This window comes from Lagopus leucura, unplaced genomic scaffold (assembly GCF_019238085.1).
Source record: "Lagopus leucura isolate 7727_CA_CO unplaced genomic scaffold, USGS_WTPT01 Super-Scaffold_760, whole genome shotgun sequence".
Classification (NCBI taxonomy): Eukaryota; Metazoa; Chordata; class Aves; order Galliformes; family Phasianidae; genus Lagopus; species Lagopus leucura.
Window position 1 is genome coordinate 8,803,621 of NW_024962257.1, and position 16,493 is coordinate 8,820,113.

Here is a 16,493-nt window from a genome sequence, read left to right on the forward strand (position 1 = left end):
TTAATTTTTATTTCTTTATTCAATTAAGATTACATTTGTTTAAAGACCTAAAAGCCCTGCAGTGTCATGAAAAGGAATTACTGATTAAAGAAAAGAATAATTAAGATGCTAATTTTGATAACGCTGAGTGGTTGGTTTCAGAGGTTAAAGCCTGGATTTGATGGAGAGCTTTTTTAGTACAGCAAGTCTTGTCCTTGTTGGCTCTCTTTATAGTGAGGTGATGGTTTTGATTGGTAGTTTGCATCTGAAAGGAAAAGGGAAGCACTGTCATCCCTGTTCTGAGATTCAACACGTAACTGGTCCAGCAGTTCTAGGTCAGTCACAAAGCTGCGCACAGTTGACCTGTGATCCCAGACTGAGCTGACTGAGGTGGCTTCCAAGAGCCTCACAGTAAACATGCCTGTATTTCAGTGCTATGCTAACAGTAGAGAACAGGAGGACAAAACTATCTGCTTTAACAGCAAATGGCAAACAAACCTGAAGGTTTGCTTGGACAACATCCTTGTTCTGTGAATGATCTTGTGGTCAAACTGACTGAGTAATAGCCACGACAGCAGAAGCTTTTAGAAACTTGCTAGAGAGAACATGTAGGAGTGAAGGAAATGAAGTGCTCCTCCCACCAATCTGGATTTTCCTCAAATCACAGACAATCCTGCTTAAGAGACCCCTCTTTCCCCTCCCCCCACCCCTTTCCTCTTAAACACTGACCACAAGGAGTAATGAGGAAATACCACCCACCCTTCCTTGACAAAATGCAATTGCTTTGCACAGCCCCCTTTGCCCTGCCTGCAGGGTACCACTGTCACATCTCTCAAGGGACAGCTCTTTCACTGGCACAGCCCAATAACCTGAATGCCCTGGCTGCTGCACTGGGATGCAAGACTTCCACTTTCCTGCTGCACTTCTACCTGGCTTTGAAAAACCAAAGGAGTTCGCCATCTGCTGGCCACAGAACTCACAGCGTGTCGGAGCAGATGCACGCGGCTCCTGAGTACAATCAGATTAAGTACAATCAGGACAACACTCTGTCATGAATATCATCAAAAAACTGGATTTAGAGCAGTGATATTTTTAAGTCCTCGGTCCAGTCCTTAATTTTTCCTGAGGAAAGGGATACATACACTATCCAAGTTTACACAAGGACTTGTGAACAATCAGCTTCCTCCCCAAATTGTATTTTTAGATTAAAACTTCTGGTCGTCCGTATCTGAAAACACGAACGTGTTCTTTGATGATCATATTTCATTCAGAAACTATTTCAGTAACAATGTCTGTTTCTGGAATGTGTGCAACTGAATAAAATTGCCATAACCTCATCAAGAACAGTAAGCAGATGTGATTCTAACACTGTGGACCCAATCTCTGTCCTAACTCAGATCACCAGTATCTTTCCTATCCTCACTTCATCAACCTAATGACAGAGCCCCCATGCAGATCACATTCTATAGCTAAGTTAGAAACAACGAACAAGAGGAAGACATGAGAAACACTCAGAAAAGAATTGCTGATGATGCTGGAACCCTTGCTTACTTGTAGTACCTTTGATGTTTATCTTCAGGCTTATTGGCTTTCTTAGGTTTTCTACTTTTTTCCCCTTTTCAGTCTTTCTCCATTTCTGTTCTGGTTCACACTCACTTTTTTTCCTTGATTGCTTTCTTTTTCTGGTTCTTTGTTCCTAGGAGGAGGTCCTCATCAATGACGTGCATCCTTCTTGCTGGAAAGTGATATAGAACACATACATTAGGCTACAACCTGCACAGCAGTCTCCCTACACTGACTGTCCCTTTTAGTACAGTAACACATCACTGTAATCTCTCCTCTTTTCCAAATTAACCAGCTGCAGGTAACAAATACACAGCGATTTGTGCAGTGCAGCAGGTTAAGGATAATTATGGAAGCTAACGCATGCCATCATGAATTTCAGGGAAGACAGAACTGAATTATACAACTTACACCATTCTCCTAGGACAGAAAGAAAAAACTTGGAAGAAAAAAGTGACAGGAAAGTATACAGTCTCCACAGATTTTACTGTTTACCATTTCCTGATATCTAGAAGTAGGCATGCATCCTGACCAAGAACTGCTGACATATCTGTTCAGGGAAGCTCATTACCAAGGGAGCGGTGAGGTGCTGGAACAGCTGCCCAGAGAGGCTGTGGATGCCTTGTGGTTTCAAGGCCAGGTTGGATGGGGCCCTGGGCAGCCTGGGCTGGTATTAAATGGGGAGGTTGGTGGCCCTGCATGAGGGGTTTGGAACCTGATGAGCCTTGAGGTCCCTTCCAACAAAGCCACTGTATGACACCTGAGTAGTTTTTGCACCTGCAAAAGCTGCAGATCTTTTCAGTGATACTGATACCATCTTTTAAAGTCAGTTTATGTTTGCTTATGATGCCATGTAAGGAAATTAACAAAAAAATAATAAAGTTGCTGATTTTATACTAAATTCTTTTATACTGAATCCTAAAAAATGTTGGATCAAAACCAACCAGAAGTAATCGCAGGAAATGCTGTTCCTCAGTGGTTTTGCTAACATTTGGCATCAGCAGTTTTTAATTGGAACCTTATCTGGACGAAGTGCAACAAAAACCTTTCACATCTCATTGTTCAAAACCATCTGCAATTAAAGGGACCCTCAATTGTTTTTGTTTTGTTTGTTTGTAAAGCCTTCTTGCTGTTTAATTCATGAGAACAGAGATAAATACTCCCCTCACTTCCTCTTTCCAGCCCATTCCCACATCTAATAATGCACAATTCTGATCTGTCACATAGAACTAAGTTAAGCCAAGTATTCACTGTGCCAGCAGCCACCAACCCAGCAGAATCCTGTAACAAGCAACACAAATCCACAGAAAAAGGAAACTGTTTTTAATCTCTTAATATTGATGAGACAGAAATATGTCTTGTTTATGAAGAGCATAAGGTACTTCACAGTACTGAGAAACTGATGTTATTCAGAGCAGTCCACATTTTCCTCCAACAACTTCACACAGCAGATCTGAAGAATTCACACTACACTGACTAAAACAATTACACACATCTCATTTTCCCAGGTGAACAAATGCTCTCTCATGCAGAAGAACCCGAAGCTACGTCCAATGACAGCTAAGGAAAAAGTCCCTACAGAGTTACTTAAGAAGCACATTCTCATCTTAGGAACTGCTTTGAAGTTTTAGGTCTAACTGTGCCCACCAGAGGGCAGAGCATTCAAATGTCCCGACTCAACACAGAATTTCACTGCTGACAACTTTATCATTAATTAGAATAACAACTCAGATGGGGAAAAAACCCAAACACAACAGTTGTTGTATCACCAGAAATATAAATGAGGCTCCCTGAGATCTACCAAGTTACGACACGACTTTGCAGCACTCTTCAATAAGCTACTTTAGATTAAAAAGAATACAAATAAAAGCCTCAGAATCAGGAAGAGAGTAAGGTTTGTGAGTGTAGCAAGGGAGACTTGGTGGGGAGAAAACAGAAGGGGAGGGACACAGAACCCTAAATTTCCTTTTCAGTTCACCTGCAGGTGTGATGCCAGTCTCAGCAGAGACGTGTGCTTGCACCCTGCACACCAACACAGCTCCCTCTGTGCTCCCAGTGCTCAGATGTCTGATGCAGGTCAAGTAACCCAAAGGATGCCTCCAGTTTAGCACCAACTTTTGTTTATTTGTGCAACCTAAATTTTGTCCCTGTGGAAATTCTTCCTCAACAGTGAGTTTCACTTCTTTTCATTCTGAATATCCTGACTGCATTTCTTCCAGTACTTTCTTATCTCATTCAAGATCACATAAGAAAATAAATAATTCTGAATATGAAATGAATAAAATCCTACTCCTGCATTACTTCTTGCTCACTTCCCATCTGATTTATCCTTTCTGCTGCTTGCTCAGAAGCACAGTATAACCTGAACAATACTCTCTTAAAGGCTTATCTTATTTCCTCCTACTTTGTAGAAGGAAGTAGTAGTATATCAAGGAACTTCCTCAGGAGTTACACTTCTCAGACACCATTTTGTTCCAACTTCTCTTCCTCTGAGTATCTGGACTCACAGCCATAGATAACTTCAATAAAAGAAAATATTGCTGTCACCTTTACACCTACCTTAGAATTTCAAGATCATTATTGTAGGCATTTTAACTCACCTGGATAGCTGCTTCTAGGAATTTCCCTAAAAATGCAAAGATGAAAAGGACAGTGATGCTTTTAAAAACAAACACCACAAAACAAAACAGCCCCCACTGGATATCCTGCAAACAGTACCTTCTTTGAACTACGCTATTTACAGACTACAGATTGTTATATAATGGCAAAAGTGACCCAGAAAACAAGCACTAATACACACACATGTACTCCCATGTGTGCTAATGAACACCAGGTGGCATTACCTGCCTCACTTACTGCCTTTACCCAGGGTGCCAACAGTACATGGCTGGGACATTGCAATCTGGGTAGTAAGTTCCAGGCAGAAAGTGCTCTCAAAGCTGATATGAACTCATCAACATAAGAATATGAAATGCAGAGCCAAATTTTGTTGAAACCTGAACGTTGAGCATTCAGTTGCTGCTGTGTTAAACAGACGCAGATGGCTGGGCAGCCAGAAGACTGAAGCCAGGCAGTGCTGCTGCTTTACATTTTCCCACTGCAATTGCTGGGGATTACAGGCTTAGTTACCAACAAAATGCTACTGGAACTGAAATGCACATACAAGCAAACACATTTAAGAGGAGAAATAATTCTCTATTCAGCTTATTTTATGCATCATTTTTGGACACATTTTTTAGACCAAATGAGGTCTCTGTGGGGAAAGCACTAAAAAGCAGAGAAAAGACATGAGTTAAGTCTTTAAATATGTAAACACACTAAAGAGAAGGAAGTATAAGAGACCAAACTACAAAAAGGAAGAGTTAGGTAGGACACAGTGCATGAGGCTTAAGGGCTGGGTTAGTCACAGCTCTTAACAGCCACCTAAGAGCATGAGAACAAGGGAGAATCTCAGTCACTGATATCCGTATTTTTCTAAAAATTCCTCCCTGTCAAAAGTGCTTCATCAGTAGTCTTCACAGTTCTGATCCAGATCCCCTGAACTTGAGTAATAATGCTCTTCTTTTCCTCCTGAACGTGAATTAGACATGAAGAAAGAACCTTACATCTTTAGTTCAGTTTATTTCAGACAAATTTGAACTAAAGATGCTGAACTATGTTTTACACAGCTTTTTGATAGCAACGTAAATAAATCTGATCCTATTTTTTCATTAAGAGATTCCCCACTGCTCAGTGCAAGAACAGATCGCGTTACGTGTTACTTGTTGATTTCCATCCTTGTAAGTACTTACCAAAATTTAACTGGATTTTCACAGAATCACAGAATCACAGAATTGTAGGGGTTGGAAGGGACCTCCAGAGATCATCGAGTCCAACCCCCCTGCCAAAGCAGGTTCCCTACACCAGGTAGCACAGGTCGGCATCCAGGCAGGTCTTGAACATCTCCAGAGAAGGAGACTCCACCACCTCCCTGGGCAGCCTGTTCCAGTGCTCCGTCACCTCACTGTAAAGAAGTTCTTGCGCATGTTTGTGCAGAACTTCCTATGCTGCAGTTTCCAGCCGTTTCCCCTTGTCCTGTCTCCACTCACCACTGAAAAGAGTCCGGCCTCGCCATTCTGCCCCCCACACCTTAGATATTTATAGACCTGGATCAGGTCCCCTCTCAGTCTCCTTTTCTCAAGGCTGAACAGACCCAGTTCACTCAGCCTTTCCTCATAGGGGAGATGCTCCAGGCCCTTCACCATCTTCGTGGCCCTCTGCTGGACTCTTTCCAAGAGATCCCTGTCTTTTTTGTACTGGGGAGCCCAGAACTGGACGCAGTACTCCAGATGAGGTCTTACCAGGGCAGAGTAGAGGGGGAGGATCACCTCCTTTGACCTGCTGGCCACGCTCTTTTTAATGCACCCCAGTAAGCCATTGGCCTTTTTGGCCACAAGGGCACACTGCTGGCTCATGGCCAACCTGTCATCCACCAGGACACCCAGGTCCCTTTCCGCAGAGCTGCCCTCCAGCAGCTCATCCCCCAACCTGTACTGGTGCATGCAATTATTCCTCCCCAGATGCAAGACTCTACACTTGCTTTTGTTAAACCTCATCCGGTTTTTTTCTGCCCAGCTCTCCAGCCTATCCAGGTCTTGCTGAATGGCAACACAGCCTTCAGGCGTGTCAGCCAATCCTCCCAACTTCGTATCATCGGCAAACTTGCTGAGGGTGGCCATTATCCCCTCATCAAGGTCATTGATGAAGATGTTGAACAAGACCGGACCCAGCACAGACCCCTGAGGAACACCGCTGGTTACAGGCCTCCAACCGGACTCTGCACCACCAACAATGACCCTCTGTGCTCTGCCAGTCAGCCAGTTCTCAACCCACCTCACTGTCCACTCATTTATCCCACACTTCCTCAGCTTTGTTATAAGGACGTCATGGGGGACAGTATCAAATGCCTTGCTGAAATCAAGGTAGACTACATCCACTGCTCTCCCCCTATCCACCCAGCCAGAGACAACATCATAGAAGGCTACCAGGTTGGTCAAGCACGACCTCCCCCTTGTGAACCCGTGCTGACTACTCCTGATAACCTCCTCTTCTTCCAGTTGTCTGGAGATGACATCCAGTACAAGCTGTTCCATCACCTTTCCAGGGACAGAGGTGAGGCTGACTGGCCTATAATTGCCTGGGTCTTCCTTCTTGCCTTTTTTGAAGACCGGGGTGACGTTGGCTATCTTCCAGTCTTCAGGCACCTTCTCCGTCTTCCAAGACTTCTCAAAGATGACAGAAAGCGGTTCAGCAATCACCTCTGCCAGCTCCTTCAGCACCCGTGGATGAATCCCATCGGGTCCCATGGATTTCTGAACATTGATGTTGCCTAGGCGCTCCCGGACCACCTCTTCCCTGACAAAAGGGGGGTCTTCCATTCCCCAGATCCTCTCACTAATCTCCAGGGTCTCAGATTCCCGAGGGGGAGCTTTTTCACTGAAGACAGAAGCAAAGAAGGCATTCAGTATCTCCGCCTTCTCAGCATCCCCCGTTACCAGAACACCCCCGTCACTTAGCAGGGGAGCCACATTCTCCCTAGTCTTCCTTTTACTGTTAATGTACTTGAAAAAACCTTTTTTATTATCCTTTATCCCCTTTGCCAGATTTAATTCCAGGCGGGCTTTAGCCTTCCTTGTCGCATCCCTGCAGACCCTTACAACATTCCTGTATTCTTCCCAAGTAGTCAGACCCTTTTTCCACATTTCATGGGCCTTCTTCTTTCCTTTGAGTTTGTGCACGAGCTCCTTGCTCATCCACACAGGTCTCCTGCCACCCTTTCCCGATTTCTTCCTCACAGGGACGCACCGATCCTGAGCTTGGAAGAAGAGCTGCTTAAATGCTGACCAGCTCTCACAGGCCCCCTTGCCTTCCAACACCCTAGCCCATGAGACAGCTCCAAGTAGGCCCCGAAAGAGACCGAAGTTGGCTCTCCTAAAGTCCAGGATAGCAATCCTACTTTTTGCTTTACTTCTTCCACTCAGGATCTTGAACTCCACCATCTCGTGGTCACTACAACCCAAGCTGCCCCCGACCTTTACTTCCCTGACAAGCCCTTCTCTATTAGTGAGAATAAGGTCCAGCAGTACCCCTCTCCTCGTCGATTCCTCAACCACCTGCATCAGGAAGTTGTCTTCAACACATTGCAGGAACCGTCTGGACCGCGCATGCCTGGCCACATTGCTTTTCCAGCAAATATCTGGATGATTGAAGTCCCCCATAAGCACCAGCGCCTGGGATCATGACGCTGCTTCCAACTGTTTGTGGAAGGCCTCATCAACCTCCTCCTCCTGATCAGGGGGCCTGTAGCACACACCCACAACGGTGTCAGCCATACCAGCCCACCCCTTGATTCTTACCCACAAGCTCTCCACTGCTACACCACTCTCCCCCAGGTGGAGTTCAGTACATTCAAGCTGCTCTCTTACATAAAGAGCAACTCCACCACCCCGCCTTGCCGGCCGATCTTTCCTAAAAAGCACATAGCCCTCCATGACAACATTCCAGTCATGCAAGCTGTCCCACCACGTCTCTGTGATCGCAATGAGATCATAGCCATGTGACCACACGCAGATCTCTAACTCTTCCTGTTTATTTCCCATACTGCGCGCATTAGTGTATAGACACTTCAGGGAGGCAGCATTCCCCTGCCACACTCCATCCCTTCGAACTCCACCCTCGTCACCCATCAAGTTCACTTTTGAGCCTTGAACTACCTGAACCTCAGCAGTCCTCATTTTGTCCCCTTCCCCCTTCTTACCTAGTTTAAAGATCTTTCAATGAGGCCTGCCAGCTCCTGGGCTAGGATCCTTTTACCCCTTGTAGACAGTTGAGCTCCATCTGCAGCCGTCATGCCAGGAGCCGAGTAAATTGCCCCATGATCAAAAAAACCAAAGTTCTTCTGCCTGCACCATCCTCGAAGCCATTTATTGATGAGGAGGGCCTTTTTGATCCTCTCAGAGTCCTTCCCCGCTACTGAAGGGATAGAAGAGAAGATCACTTGCATTCCCACACCATCCAGTACCCTCCCCAGACCCTTGAAGTCATTTTTGATTGCCCTTAGGCTTCTCTTGGCAGTATCATCACTGCCAACCTGAACTACCAATAAGGGGTAGTAGTCAGACGGGCGAATAAGCCCAGGCAGCTTTCTAGAGATGTCCCTGACCCGTGCCCCAGGAAGGCAGCACACTTCCCTCCGGGTGGGGTCAGGACGACATATCGGGCCCTCAGTTCCTTTTAGAAGGGAGTCTCCTACAACTATAACCCTCCTTTCTTTACCAGAAGAGGCGGTCTTCAAGCGTGGAGCCGACCGCCTCTCCTTAGCAAAGCTCAGAGGCTGTTCCACCACCTTGTTCTCAGCCTCCTCACCCTCCAGTTCCAGGGTTTCAAACCTATTACTTAGGGGCACCTGAGGAACCGAGGTAGGTCGGGGAGGGCGCCGCCTGCGTCGCTGAGGTTGGACATGCTGCCATTCCTCTTCTCCTCCCAAGTCAGCTCTCTCGTTTTTACTACGGTAAGGCAGAGAGTCCACTACAGGCTGGGGGTTGCAATCTCTGCTTGTTTCTTGCAGAGAGTTACACCACCAGCCTATCTCCCTCTCGCAGTCCCTAATGGATCTTAACCGCTCCACCTCCTCCCTAAGCTCTACCACAAGGCTGAGCAGCTCATCCAACTGTTCGCACCTCACGCAGGTGGCATCCCTCCCATCGTCCCCTGGCAGCAGCAAACTCAGGCACTCCCTGCAGCCAGAGGCTTGGACCGCTGCAGATCTGGGCAGTCCCTCTGTCTGGGTTGCCACAGACTTGTTGGAGCATGCCTGACGTCTGGTAAAGACCATGTTTGAACTTACAGTCACTGGGTCAGCGAGTGGGAGAGCGGTCACCTGCCTTGAAGCTGGTCTCCTTGCAGGGGAGTGCAGACAGGGGTACCTTACAAAAGCACCACGTTAAGACAGCCTGGGAGAGAGCTGTACTACCTCCTCCGCAGTGCCTCAGGTGGGCAGCGACGTGTCGCTGCCCTCTCGAGGGCTTTTTGTAGCGGCGATCAAGGGCCGCTTCCGGTTTGCTCCCGTTTAAATCTCCCGCCGCTGCCTAGGCAACGCCTGCGCTGCATCAGCTGCTCTCGGGAGACTAGCCCGACTGAGAGCGGTGTCCGCGCGGTTGCCGTGGGAATCCTCGATGAGGAAAGCGATTAAATCCCCCCGTACCTCGCTAAAAGTCACGGCGGTTCTGCCAGAGACAGCTCCAAGCCGCGGACCTCGGCGATTTTATCTCCCTTTCAGCTTGAGACTTTCCTGAATGGTAAATACCAGCCCTGAGGAAGGAAGAACCTTTTTAGCATTCAAAATAAAACAGCTATCTGCACAGCAATAGTAGGGAATAGTAGGGAAAGCAGTCAGTGCTGATGAGTCAGGGTTCTGATGATGAATCTAAGGAAGCACACCTAGTATAATATGACAGCTTTTCACACAGAAACACCTGGGGCCACAGTCATCAGTACGACAGGAAATTAAAATCTATCAGAAGATACCAGACACCACAACATCAGCTACCTAAAAATATTAAAAAAATCCTTGTCAGTAACAAAATTGCTTCTTCAAAAGCATGAACACACTTAAAAGATGACAGACTTTTTCCAGGTGAGGTTAAGTACAAGTCAGCTTCTTTGTGAAAGCAGCACATCAGATTTGAACCCATGCAGGGATGTTGCTGACTTTTTCTCCAGAACTGCTACCAAGCTGTTCAATGCATTCTGGAGAAACTGACCTCTTACCAGGGAAGTGCCCCAGCCCACAAGAGGCCTAAGACAGAAATGAAACAGCCAAAAAAAAAAAAAAAAAAAACCCAAAAAAAAAAAACCAACCCAAAAAACTACACAGAAAAAAAAGCATTTGTCATCGTCTCGTTTTAATACTGGTTGATTTTTCCCTTATCAACATACATATTGTTAGAAGAGGAAAAACTCTTTGTGACTGCTTACCAGTTTCATATTCTCCCTGCGTGTCTTTAGAATCCATTCTCAGAAGTCAGAAACCAAACCATGAAATGTATTCCTGCATCAAAATGAGGTTAAATGAAGTTAAATGTTTATTAACATTGTTATTGATTAGTTATAAAGTTGTACTGCTGTATAGTTAGAATGGAGCTGAAATGGCTCCTACAGTTGTTCACAGAGACCAAACAAGCAGCTGGGCTCACATGGGTATGCTGCTTTTAGGCACTAACATTAATTGGTTTTCCAGAGTTAGCTTGGTACAGCTTGCATAGACTTTATGAACATCCTCATGCTCTGCTTAGAGCTGAAGCCAGAGCATGTGATGCTGACTTGGCTGTACCTATTTATCACAAATAAACTGCTGAGTAAATAAACCCTCATTTCATCAAAGCCACAACATAATTTATTGCATTGCAATGGTAAGAACTGAGTAAAATTTAGTATCATCACCACATCATCTCATAACTGCAATCTGGAATGCACTTACATTTGCACTTAGCAATTGCACAGCTGTCCGAAGGCGAGGGCCACAGGTGATAAAAGCACTGAGCCTTAAACACAAGATCCTTTACTATTTCTCAAATTAGGCCTCTCAAGATTGGTTTTCAGCTGCACAGTGAGGCAGTGGGTGATGTGTTTCAGTAGCGGTGACAGAGGTGTGAAAGACAAGCCATATTCTGGACAGCTGTCACACCACAAAATGAGGAGCACCTCTATCAGCTCATCCAAGTGAACTGACTGATGGTGGTGACCATATTGAAAACCAGTGTTTTGTAGCTAAGAATTTGCTCTTTCAGAAGGTGTTGTTACGCTCTGTCATAGCTTCCACGGAAATAAATAGGAGGCATTACTTTCAGAGCAACCTACTTGGTACCTACAACGCACCTTTAGCATCTCCAGCTGTACAAGTTCACAGATATTTCTGCACAGAGCACAAAATTCTTACGCCCCAAAACTTGGTAGCAAAGTTGATGCTTTGAGCATTTATCCCAGGCTGAGAAAATTCAAAAAGCACACGGCCTCACATTTTGGCCAGGTGAGTTCCTCAGCATTCAGGCAAGCTCAGATTTGTTTCAGTTACGGCCGCTAATGCAGTGTGCACTTCCAGGAATCTCCTCCTCAGGGTCCCAACAACCAAGCTCTAGAACAACATCCCAGCTCTGAGCCCCAGCTCTGCAAGGCAGGGCTAGAGGAGTCGTGTAACTCCTCTATGTACACTGCCACACAACAGCAACACAGCCCTGCACACACCCCCGGTTTACTGCTCAACTTGAGACATGAGACGTGAAAAAGGGAAAATTCACAGTACTCAACAAGGCCCTGCAGCACCAAACAGCTCCCTCACAAAGACACCCTGCAGCAGCCAGCACAGCTTTCCCTCCACCTGCAAGCAAACTCAGCTGGAGTCACAGCGATCACTACAAGCCCCTTCTTCAGAAGTTCAACGTTCAGCTTCTTTTGCTTTGAGTTCCCAGGAAAGCACTTCTAAAGTGAACCGTTAGAAGAACATCCTGTCTTGGCTTCAAAACCTGAAGTTACTAAGTGTCTACTAATGTCAACACAAATCTTCTTGAAGCACTTTTTCAGTTAAGAGGTGGATCTCTGATCAACAGCCAAGCAACATTCATAACTTCATAATGATGAAATATGGAAGGCTTCCCAGGGAGCCAGAACTAGCATCTGTATGTTTTTAGTGAGATCAAGCACTATGATACAGTGTTTTTGCTCCTGCTTCCAGGATTTTACTGCCTAGTTAGAAAGCATAAGACGAGCTCACTTACAACAAGTTTCAGGCTTCTGACCTGAGAAGCATTTAGATAGAAAAGCATCTATCACTGGATAAAAGAAAAAGGTTGCCAGCCAGTACATGACCACACAGATATTTTTTTTTTTTAATGACTACAGTATTCCACAAGAGAATCCTCCCCAGCACTAAGCCAAAGTACAAAATTGTGTCAAAATCCTGTATACACGCTTTGGCATTTCCACCAGCAAAGCCTCACAACAGAGGACTTCCGTTGTACAACTGCACCCAACAGGGCCTGGAATATTAAACTCAAGGATGGAATTGCATCCCTCTAAAATCCAGCCCTTAGTCTGTAAAGATCTCTCTTAAAGACCCATTTAAGAAGTAGTGCTTAATTTCAGAAGGAAAGATGCAAACTCTGAGCCTGACTTTTCCCTCCTGTACACTCTGCAGGCAACAGGTTTGAAATCGTGAGCACTGAGAACGGCTCAACGCTCCGCATAAAAACAAACAGAAACAAATTACACTTCAAATCTTCCAGGCAGAGCTCAGGGGATGACTCTGTGCAGCTCCTCCACCTCCAGGCTCCACATCTCCTCATGCACCGGGTTTTCGGAAAGATCCGTCATCTTTATTGCTCGGAGCACCGGCTCGGGGCTGCAGGACCGCACCACTCCCATCACCATCACGTACTTCCCTGAAAGAACACGGAAGAAATTCAGCTAACCCCTACGTTTTCATTTTACGAGCGGGAGGAGAACCGAGGCGCCCGCGGAAGCGCTACCTGCGTCGAGGCACGGCCGCCCGCGGGGCACGTCCTCCACCCCCAGCACGGTGAAGGGGCCGCTGCCGTCCCGCAGCCGTGCCGAGCCGCCGCCGCCGCCGCGCTCCACCTGCAGCACGGTGCCCTGCATCCACACGGCCCGCACGCACAGCGGCGCCCGGCCCGCCGCCGTCCGGTCCAGCCGCCACGTCCCGCCGGCGTCGCGCGCCGCGCGCCGCAGCTGCGCGGCCAGCACCTTCAGCGGCGGGGACGGCGCCTCCCCCGCCATGGCGCCGCCGAGAGAAAAAGGGCGGGAAAAAGCGCCGCGCCGCCGGAAGGCAGCACTGCGGCTGCGCGAGCGGCTCTGCTGCAAATGGCGTGAGCGCTGTGTCACGTGACGTCCCGGGCCGCCCTACGCAGAGCCGCTACGCGCTGCTGGGGCGGCTTACGGGGTTGGGTTTCTTCCGCACCTCGAGTTCCTTGAGTGCCGGGAAACGAAACGGCAGCAAAGCAGTCGCTCGTGTAAATGCTGGGTCGGGGGCTTGGGTGGAGAAAGGCTGTTTTCTGCCGTCTGTAACCTCACTGAAGCGCTTTTAAAAGGCGTTTTCGCATGCTGATTTTCTCCGGGCTGCCTTTAGGATGCCCCTGGCTTTGTGATGTGACGCACAGACAGCGCGGGCAGCCGAACGCCGGGAGCCTTCAATTCCATCCCTCTGCTGATAGCACAGGCGGGCGGGGCTGCTTGGCTTCGATGTGAAATCCTGAGATGCTGTGGTTTCCTTTGGGTGGGCGGGTTGAGGTCTCATTTAGAAAGCAAGCCGAGAACGACGCTAACGGGAAGAAATAAACCACAGAAAAGCAAAAGAATGGGGCAGATCTGGGGGACTGTTCCCTCAGTTTGGAGAGTTCTGTGCTGCTGACAAAACATGCAGTGTGGGTACAAATGCAGAGAGAACTGACTTCCCTACGGCTGTTCTTCCTTAAAGCACATCTTGCTCTCCATTAAAACAGCCTCTGTGTAAAACAAACAGTTTGAAGTACCAGAATACAGCAAATGACCTTTTTTTCCCCTACTCTCCCACTGTTCCATGAATTATTTATTCCAAATGTCTTTTCTCTGGGGACATTTTCTGTTTGGAGACGTTCTGTAAGTGGGTCTTTATTCCTTTTATAGCGTAAGGAAGCAGTTATTGTTTTGTTACCATTTACAGTAAGAACAAAAGATAATCTTAGTAATAACAATAAAAACACTGCCGTCCAAGTACAGCCATTTCAATACAGAATCATGTAATCTGGCAATCAAATCATATGGCTTACAGGAACAGAAAGACATTAGATGGTTACTGTATATGAATGCAGAATTTGAGCTGGGCTCGCTGGGGAAGAATGTTTGTAATTTATGCCCCTAAGCTACAGTCACTTGACAGCATCAATATTTTAGTTTCACATAAAAAAAATAATTGTGCCAAATATTGATAAAAGTATTGTATTCCTATTTGCTACCATATAATAGGAGGGTCTAATGCTTATTAAGCCATTAATTTTACAGATGAAGACAAGACCCCTACAAGAGTGTAATAAGTAGGAGAGACCATGAGGTCCCTTTTAAAAGATTTTCCTTAGAGAAACTGTTCTAAGAAGGGCAGTACTGCCAAGATACACTGAGTAATGGATTTGTTTTCCAAAACCAGAAAATCTGTTCCTTTCAGTAAAAAGCAAAGTTACACAGCACTGTGTGCAAAGTTCCTACGAAGAGCTGGCTCAGCACAGAGACATGTTCTGAGCTGCAAGAGGAATGCCTGTTGCCTAAGCAGGCAGTGTTTTCTGGAGGTGATTCCACAGCAATCACACTCAGTGGCAGTGGAGGAAGCTCATCACGCTGCTGGAAAAGGCTCTGAGTTGGTGGCTGGCAGGCTGTAAATTACACTGGATTAAATTTGATTGCATATTCTGAGGGTGTGCAGGATGAGACAGAGTTTTGGTTTGTGTGGGTTAGAAAGGACTCAGTCTGCTGGCTGCTGCTACAACACGTGCTTTCTAAAGAAGTAGTCTTCAAGGACATTACTCCTCATGCTGAAATGCACATGAGAGCTGCTGGCACAGCATGAGCAAGAAAAAGGTCAGACTACACATAGATAAGATAGTCTACAGTACAGCAGGTGCCAGGTCTCTGATATTTTAGAGTCTCCCATCCTACCTGAAAAAGTTTTAAAGAGCTCTGTTCTAGTCCATTGATTAACGTCTACAGAAGAGTTTCTTTCATTTTCTCAGTGTCTCTTTCCTACTACTGAGAAGTCACTAACAAGACTTCTAGCACAGGCAAGGAGCAGTCAGGCTTCACCTTTAAGAGATCTGCCTAAGCTGATGTTATTTTCTTATACTGCACACAAAGCTATATGAGACAATCCCAGGATTATAACATTCTGTGGCTTCCTGGTGTTTGTCTTGTACCACATAAAGATGCAGAGTGGATATGCTGACACACTGCTCTGTGAAACCTGGAGAAACACCCTCATCATTCGGGGCTTTTTTAGGCTATCTCATCATCACTGAACTTAAATTAATGACTTTAACAGATGAATGAGTTGGAATTAACCTACTGATAATCAGAGATATTTCCCTCCCTAACTCAAACTCCTGCTGCATGTATTTATGCTTTTATGCTTTGGGTATGACTGGACTGTCATACAGATGCTAAAGTATGTTTCACCACTGATTTCAAATGACCTGGAGACAGGCAAGTCATCTGCTGACACAGGAAGACTCCAGCTGCCAAACTGCAGTTAGCAGGTAGCTCTGAGTAAGCGGCACTTCAGGGGTGACTTGGACAAGGCAATGAGATCCTTCATTTATGAGCTGTCATCAAAACACTGCTAATAGCAACAACAACAGTCTGGGCTCTCCCATATCGATGTCTTGCCAAAACTGTGTGGAAGTCACTCCAAGGTAAAAATGAAATAACTTCTGTGGCAAGTGCTATCAAGTAAAGCCTTGGTATTGTGCCCTCCTGTGCTCTTTTTGGAGAACCTAGTACAGGTGCTACACATGTGTGCTTGTCCTTATTGGAGTCAGTGGAGGATTGCACCTCGTGTATGGCAGAGGGGAAGAGCATTTGGCTTAAGAACCTCTGCAGAGAGGGTAGAAACCTTAGCTCATACAGCCAGCCTTAACATGAGAAATACTTTAATTGCTCTGGCCATCGTGTAGACTTAACCAGTTCCTGTCACCATGCATTGCCTAATGGCAATGAGAACATTGCAAAGTTCTCCAGTTTAGCTGACTCATTTCAGTTACAAAGAATTCTTAGAGGAAATGTTTAGAGAGCTCCTGTCATGTTCTGCAGAAGTGGGCGTCACCTCTTTGTGCCTTTCCATGCTAGAAATGCTCTGGTCAGTAACTGAAACACATCCA

The 16,493-nt window shown here is 46.2% G+C and overlaps 1 protein-coding gene across 12 annotated transcripts; it reads right to left on the reverse strand.

Moving 5' to 3' along the window:
- On the reverse strand, nucleotides 1-13,386 carry RMI2 (RecQ mediated genome instability 2). 12 transcript variants are annotated; one of them, XR_006177658.1, is made up of 7 exons: nucleotides 13,104-13,371; nucleotides 12,845-13,016; nucleotides 10,558-10,630; nucleotides 9,785-9,891; nucleotides 4,143-4,168; nucleotides 1,540-1,714; nucleotides 1-244 (listed from the first exon to the last, which is right to left on the reverse strand). XR_006177658.1 is itself a non-coding variant. In XM_042864607.1 (2 exons), the coding sequence occupies exons 1-2, from the start codon at nucleotides 13,369-13,371 to the stop codon at nucleotides 12,868-12,870; spliced, it is 417 nt and encodes a 138-aa protein (XP_042720541.1). In that variant the 3' UTR covers nucleotides 12,441-12,867. The 12 variants fall into 12 exon arrangements, 1 of the variants encoding a protein (XP_042720541.1); XR_006177664.1 differs by lacking the exon at nucleotides 4,143-4,168 and having other exon boundaries at nucleotides 13,104-13,386; XR_006177660.1 differs by lacking the exon at nucleotides 4,143-4,168 and having other exon boundaries at nucleotides 1,636-1,714.
- Nucleotides 13,387-16,493: the final 3,107 nt, after the last annotated feature.